The following is an 8022-nucleotide window of genomic DNA, read 5'->3' on the forward strand; positions in this document are numbered from 1 at the left end:
GGGAGAGGGGGAGGGGAGGGGAGGAAGGGGGAGGAGGAGAAGACAAAAGAAAAAATAAAATGAAAGAAAAAGAAGAAGCATTTCAATCACAATGGAACCTAATAAATGAGACTTGCACCAATTTTCTCATTAGCAACACTGGTTGCTGCAAGAAAATTGTGCAAAGTTTTGAAAAAAAATAATGCATAGTTTGAATCCCCAAGTCTTATACCCAGCCAAAATCTTAACTGAGTGTATAAGCAAAATAAAGATATTTTTGGAGTTGAACAACTCAAAAAGTTTAACATTCATGGCAAAGCCAAACATAAAAGGAACCAGACATGCAAGGAGATGTAGGCACAAAAAAGAGAAGAGAATTCCTCAGAAGTGAAGGAAACTAGGAACATTGAAAGTTGACATTTTGTCCCTTGGAAGAGTTTGGTTTTAACAGCAAAGTTTCAGTAGCAGGTTTACATTCCCTTCTGCAGCATCCGTCACTCTCCTTGGTCCTGCAGTAGCATGAGCGCATTGTAAATGCTACTTGTTAGATTTCAATGAGGAGACTGACTGAAAAAGCATGGAGGACTAAATTGTAGTTAGAGAACAAAACTATCTAGGGCAACAATGTAAAAGTATAACGTTCCTTCTGAAAAAGAGAGGACAAGGAAGTGAACCATGTTTTAAAAAAGTAAATTTCTCAGTGTGGAGACACACATCGATACAAAAAAAAATTGCAATATTGAAGTCACAGTGAAAATAACCACAATAAAATGTAGACATATGTAAATAAAAAACTTGAAAAACTTGGGCATAGATCAGTGGTAGAGCCCTTGTCTACCATAAATACAGCCTTGTGTTAGATCTCCAGCACTGCAAATAAATAGATAAATAGATAGATGATAGCTAGATACATACATGATAGATATGTAGATGATAGGTAGATAGATAGATAGACAGATAGATAGATAGTAACGGGAATAGTAGGGCATATGCAAGAGAGAGAGGGGGTAAAGGTAAGGTGAATGCCCAAGTTCCTAATCTTTACTGTAGGAGACTCCAATTTTGTAATAAAGGCTATTACTTATAATAATAATAACCATGAGAAAAGCAGAAGTGCTGAGGGTATGGCTCAGTGGTAGAACACATGCTTCCCATAACAAGGCCCTGAGTTCCATCCCCAGCACCACAAAACAAAAGAAAGAATAAAACTCTTAGCTCCTGGGAAAGGAGAGTTTCATGTTCACGTCCCTACCTGAAGTGCACAAGTGCGTGCATTTTCAGTCATTGAAAATCCAAAGTGACATGAATAAAGAAGCAAACAGGTCTGTCTATGGAGATAAATGATGATATATATCAAGAGTCTGGTACATAATAGGCACTAAATAAAGTGTAGCTTATGGGGTTGTTATTACAGTTTTTGTTATGTGTATATGTGGCAGCTGGTGTGAGCTGGATTCTTTCTCCCTGCCTTGTTATATTCCTTCAGATATACGGAAAGTGGGTTCTAAGGCACATTCGGCACTTTGTGGTACCCTTGTGTGTGTCCCGTGACCTCTGCAAGGACTTTCTTGTGGCCACTGTTGGGTCTGGTCTCCTCTCGCAGCTGAGTTAACTCAGTTTCTAAATCTCAGTGTGCTCTGTTTGCTATCCCAATCTGCACTTCCTTTAATCAAGTACTGAGTTCAGTCTGTTTCTGCAATTTCTGTTAACACCTCCTGAACCTATCATACTTTGTCTGTGTAAGCCTGAGGAGATTAAAGAAAGTAAGCGAAAGGCAAAGTTTATATCACCAAGGTGCCATTTCAAGTGGAACACTGGGACACCACCTTGGGCATTGGTCACCAGCAGCCCAGCAGACTCGAGCACTTCCTGCCTCGTGGTTTTGCCTGGGTCATTCCCCACCTTCATTTTCACTTTTGATTGCTCGGGGAACTCTAAGTCTCGCTCTTTGTGCTGCAGGACAGTTCAGGTCCCTCTCACATCAGCTCCAAGGCTAGACTTGAGACCACCTCCACTGACAGACAGAAGTCCTCCAAGAGTGACAAAACAAAGGACCTTTTGGATGAAGGAACCCATGTGAAGGAAAAGGTAGGGCTGGTAACAAGCAGCAACTTTTCTATTGTATAGAAATATAGAAATTGTAAATCAAGATTTTTTTCTTGTACGCTGTCCAAGCCAAGATCTCTTGCATGGTAAGCAGTAAGCATGATGTACCAAGGTCCAGCAGATTAAATATACTTGTGGGGATCAAACCTACACCCTCACACGCTAGGCAAGTGCTCTACCACTGAACTACATCTGCAGCCCAGACCATGATTGATTGATTGATTGGTTGGTTGGTTGATTTTTTTGGTACCAGGAATCAAACTCAGGACCTTACACTTGCCAGGCAGGCACTTGTGCCGCTGAGCTATATTCCCAGCCCAAGAACCATGATATTTAGATCTAATATATTTTATCATTTCCGAGTACTCTGTTGTCCCCTCTACTGGACAGCAACAGTAGTGAAAATTCATTGTAATCATCATTTTAAAATAAGGTTTTTAAGCTTGCATCTTCATTGGATAATAACTGCCTGCTTCATTGGTTATTTGGTATGTTTGGTTGGTTACATAGGGCAGTAAAGACTGGAATTTGGCATTTTTTCAGCTTTAATTTCCTTTCTGAGAATTACAGAAAAACCATATCCTTGTGCATTAACTTGAAATGTTGCATTTACCTTGTTTTATTGTCGCATCAGTTTAGATCTAAGACACCAACTGCAGTACATGAAGAAAAGAAGGTAGAAGCAACAGTCCCTAAGGTATGTTAATGACTACTATGACCATTACTACTAAACTAGTTCTTATTTATATGGATTCTGACTCTTCTTAGGAAGTAGTAATGACTCTGGAATAAGACTTATGAATATATAGTGGACACGATTGCCTTTCATATGATTCTGTAGTACTTCTCTGTCACGGCCTCCCAAAAAACGTCTCATTCATGCGCCTCTGCAGTACCACTGTTGCAGATTCATCTTCTGCCAAAACCTTTGTCCTCCTACAAAATATAAGTAGCACTGAGAAAATATCACTGTACTGAGAAAAGGCTCCAATGTGATTAAATTGATCAGGTCCTTTCCTGAGGAGTGTTTTGCTAGAAATAGCAAATAGGGGCAGCTGCTGCCTTTGAAGAAAAGATGAAGAGGATTCCATAGAGGAAGAAGGAAAAGAAAAGATTTCCAAAAAGGGGTGCCTTGTGGGGGAGCTGACACAGACAAAGTTCGATTGCTTTGTAATATGTCCTAGAGGGGCTTTAGTCATTTACAGGACATAGAGGAATGGGGATCTTAAATTCTTCTGATTTCTAGGAATTTACAAGTCAATCTAATTCGTGGTTCTTTCAAATTGCTTCTGATTAATCTCTCACCTGTTATTTAATAGGAATAGCCTTTCAAATTTAGGGAGGAACACTGTATATTGCTGATGTAATAAACTGTGTGATATATTTTTACTGAAAGGAGGAAGACAAAGAAGCTTTGAAAGCACAAATAGAAGCATTAAAAGCTGAGTTAGAGAATGTGAAACAGAAGTTTGAAAGGTACTGGGAATAATGATTTATAATTGTGTAGTGATAGCCAGTGCAATATTTAACCATATGTAAATTTATTCCAGATTTAGAAAGGAATCAGAACGAATAAGCAAAAACTGGGAGAAGAGATTCATGATTCTCAGGAGCAGGTAAGATGTGGTGATACATAAAAAAATGCCATATTAATCTTTTAAGGAAGTTAGGATCCCTTTCTTTACATATTAATCAATGTTAAGTGCCCACATATACTTTTTTATTGTAGAGAGAATTTTAAAATACAGATTTTCAAAACAAGATGATAGGAAATAACAATGATTGTTAAATTGCATATTGTTATCTTCAAAGTAGTTATTCAGATTACCAGATATAGGTATGCAAAATGGATCAAACAATTAGGCATTAACTGTTCCTTTCAATAAACCAGTAGAATTTAGTAGTACAATTATCTTAGCTATCTTGTGTGTATATATATTTTTTCCTTCCTTTTTTCTTTCTTTTCTCCTTTCTTTCCTCAAAATTGTTCTTTCCTTTTGAGCAGTTTCTTTCCCTCTTACAATATGTCTTGTACCTTTCAGATTTTATTCACTCTTTCAGTTGCTTACACTAGGGAAATAATATGATGTTTACACATGCTGGTCTGATATACCTTCATATGAATGCAAGATGATTGGCCTAAAATAGAAGAGTAATCAAGGTCACTTACTTAAAAGAAAAAAATGAATCCAAGACTTTGTTCCCTATCTGAATGTTGCAACTTTAAGTGCTCAAAAGGATAGAGATATCTAGTCTCATTAAACCTCCATGGAACTGTTTGTACATGAAGATATGTAACTGGTCTACATTGTCCTCTTAAAATTACTTTATATAGTGGATTTTCTATCCTTTTTCTTTGGCAAAGAAAACAGAATTAATCTCTCAGCTATGTTTTTTACTCACATAATCATTTAATTTTCCTTCATGTATCCTCTTTGTCTTTTTTTTTAATGGTGACTGTAAAATGGTAACTTTTTAAGAATGAAAGTGAAATTCTGAAAGGGCTAATAGCAGTGGTGGGTAAAGAAAATGCTTACTTTTTCCCTTGCCCTAGCGTGTTGACTTTAAATATCTATATTCTATTCACTTATTTCCTGCCATGATTTCCTCCCAGATTCTCTCTTCGTTATCACTGGGTGAAAATTCCTTTCACGTTTCTCTTGATAATTAAGCGTCATCCAAGGCACAATGGATTTGGTGCTGGTCTGATGTAGGTCAACACAGTTTGCAGTTTGCATGTGACATTATGTTATGGTAATGCCCCACCTCTGCCTTGTATTTCATGAGCATATACTATCTCTTTTGGTGTACAAAATTCTATACATTGCTGTACACATCACACTGAAATAATTAGTTGGTTAGCTTACCTGGAACCTACAGGATATCAGAAATAACCTCAGAGGGGAAGAAAATCTCTTCTCCTTGTGCTAAAATGGTCTGTTTTGCACTCCTGCTTGCATTGCACATATCTGCTAATTATTTTGTGTTCTATAAAATTTGCATATTAATATCTGCCTTACCTTCCTCATATAGCTATTAGGAGAGAATGCAGAAATGAGATGAAACAAAACTTAAATGTGCACTTAATTTCACTTTAACTACTGAAACCAAACTGAATGTCTTTCCCTTAGTTTTGCAGCATTTGCTTCTACCCTTAAGATTTACTTTGTCCTTATGGGACTTATCCTATTGTTCAGTGACCATTTATAAGAATGTTCAGTTTCAGTTCAAATTCATTTGCTATTAAATAAGAGGGTGACAATCACATTCATCAGTTTGTTCTTCGCAGACTTTATGTTGATATTGAAATATTTAGGATAATGAAGTATTAATACCTACTTTCTTTTTCTTTCTTTCTTTCTTTCTTTCTTTTTTTTTTTTTTTTTGTCCTTTTGAGACAGGATCTCACTATGTAGTTCAGGCTGGCCTTGAGCTCAGTTTGTAGCCAGACTGGTCTAGAACTCGAAACAATCCTCCTGCCTCAGCCTCCTGAGTGCTGAGATTACAGGCATGCACCACCCCACCCGGTTTAATAACTACTTCCTATGTTTCCTTATTTAATCAACTAACTTGAAACACCATAGATTCTGTCTCTCCAGTCTGTGGCCATACTATCCTGAATGCACCCAATCTGATTCTGTCTCTCCTTACGCAGGTATTAATGCTGTGTGACATATGTGATGACATACAGCATTTTCATGCAGGGCACTGCAGTATGGTGTGTTAGGGGAGTTAACTGTGCAGTCACACACTTGTGTATGCTAAAATGATCATTTCATTCACTGATGATCCTTGGTCCAGAATACTCCGTTGTGTTCAGTAGAGGAAAAACATCAGCTTAGTCCATCAAGGAAACAATGACTCCATCGAGGGAAGCCAAGAATTTCTTGGTGGACTCATGATTTACATTCAGTCCCAGACCACCTCACAGCTGCACTTCCAAGCTCACTTTCCATCCCTGCTGAGTTGGCTCAGTGTCCAGGAAGAGTGAACATAGAGCAGTGCAGACAGCGGTGGGGACCAGCCCTTCCTCCCACTGTGGCATGCTTGGCACATGTCATCGTTTTCATTTCTCTTGATACACGTGGTGCACAGCTGTGGCATACCCTCAGGGACAGATCCTTACCTGGCCAACGCCGTGATGATGCAACATGTTCACCTGCAATGAGGAGGCACTCCATGGTCGTCCTTCTGAGTCACCCCTTGGTCTGCCCGCTGGGCTCTCAGGCTAGCTGATCTCTGACCCATCCCACTTCCCAAGCCCATAGAAAACCCCGGAGATCCCCACACCGCAGTGGGTTGCACAGATGGGAGATTATGTGCATACACTGCTGCTTCTGCCCTCTCTTCCTCATGCCCATGATCTGCCAGGGATTTAGAGAGTTTAGGCAAGGTACAAGCCGGCCCTGTTCTCTTATTCCCTTCCTCTCTCTTCACCCTGAACTTGTTATAAAACCCTCCATTCTTAGATTTGAGACACACTTTAGATAAACAGAAACTAGACTGCTCCTTACTTACTTCCTCTTCTCTCTCCAGTTCTCTCTTTCCTGGTGTCCAACTTGCCTCCTTTGTCAGAGAGTGGGAGCAGATTTTCTGGTACATGTGCCCTCCTGAATTCTTATCATTTCACACCAGACAAACTTAAACTCTTAAACTGGGTATGATGGCACACACCTGTAATCCCAGCACTCGGGAGGCTGAGGCAGGAGGATCGTTTTGAGTTCGAGAATTGCCACAAGTTCCAGGCCAGCTGGGCCCAAGGCCAGTGAGCCCAAGATCAGCCTGAACTATTAGCAAGACCCTGTCTAAAGAAACAAAACAAAACAAAAAAACTAAAACTTAACTCTCATATCATGGTTCTCTGCCCATGGCAGGAAAGTAGTATAGAAAAAAGAATCCAGCATTAGACAGTGTGTTTCTTCCCACCTAGAATAGCTGTAATCTCATTTTTACATAAGTGTGTTAGATTTTGAATAGGAAATGTGCTCCAAAGACTCTCAGGATGCAGGCTTGATCCCCAGTGTGACAGTGTTCAGAGCTGAGGCTGTAGGACATGACTGGGTCACCAAGCCCATAGCTTTCTCAGTGCACCAACCCATTGATACATTCATAGTTTAAGGCATTATGGGGAGGTGACAGAAACTGAGGAGGTGGGGCTCACTGAAGGGAACAAGTCATAGAAACCTGAACTTGAGAGCTGTGTCTGTCCAGTGCCCGGTCCCTCCCCTCTGCCCCTGTGTCTGCTTATTGGCTGTCATGAGGGAGCAGCTCTGCTCTGAGTACAGACTCCTGCTGCCCTGATGTTTCTCCTCCCGCACCCGTGGAACCAGCTGACCATGGACTAAGAACTCTGAAACCATGAGCCGAAAGACATCTTTCTTCCTTTCTGCTGATTTTCTTAGCTATTTACAGAGCAGTGGAAAGCAGGCTAACGCAGTATACTCACAAAACATTTGTTAGCATCTTATATGAAGTTAGAGCCTCATAAGAAATGCACAGGCCAAACCAGAATAGATCTGGGCTTGTGGGTAAACAGTAGCTTTCCTCTTGTTGGTCCTTTCTCCATTCCTGCTGTCTGCACTCTGAGTCCAGTAGTTGAGGAGGTGGCATGGGATTGCTCTTAATGGGATTGCTGCTGTTTTCCGATGATGGTGATCCAAGCCCTAGTTTCTGAAACTGGAAATCCATTTGCTGATACTCTTTTGTCTATGTATGTCCAGGAATGAGACTGAACTGCTGTTTTTCTTCTTACTGTCCTTGACTGTTGATAGTATCAAGATTACCTGGCTTCTTAGTATTCTTAATATTAGTTGTAGAATTTGCTTTCTGTTCCCTGAGAGATTTGGGGGGTGAGAATTATTTGTTATTAGAAGATTTGCAAAACTCATTTTTAAATTAATTGGGCTAAAGATTGTCTTTTTTTTTTTTTTTTTTTTT

At 39.8% G+C, this 8022-nt stretch overlaps 1 protein-coding gene across 1 annotated transcript in view; it reads left to right on the forward strand.

Annotated features, from left to right (window-relative positions):
• Positions 1-8022, forward strand: part of LOC102011029 (chromosome unknown open reading frame, human C10orf67) — a 124214-nt gene that overhangs the window by 87441 nt on the left and 28751 nt on the right. The window contains exons 11-14 of the mRNA XM_013515364.1: positions 1939-2067; positions 2720-2782; positions 3482-3561; positions 3636-3701. Coding sequence (XP_013370818.1) covers positions 1939-2067; positions 2720-2782; positions 3482-3561; positions 3636-3701 — 338 coding nt within the window. The remainder of the gene's footprint in view (positions 1-1938; positions 2068-2719; positions 2783-3481; positions 3562-3635; positions 3702-8022) is intronic.

Source organism: Chinchilla lanigera, unplaced genomic scaffold, assembly GCF_000276665.1.
Source record: "Chinchilla lanigera isolate Chin_1 unplaced genomic scaffold, ChiLan1.0 scaffold00028, whole genome shotgun sequence".
NCBI lineage: Eukaryota > Metazoa > Chordata > Mammalia > Rodentia > Chinchillidae > Chinchilla > Chinchilla lanigera.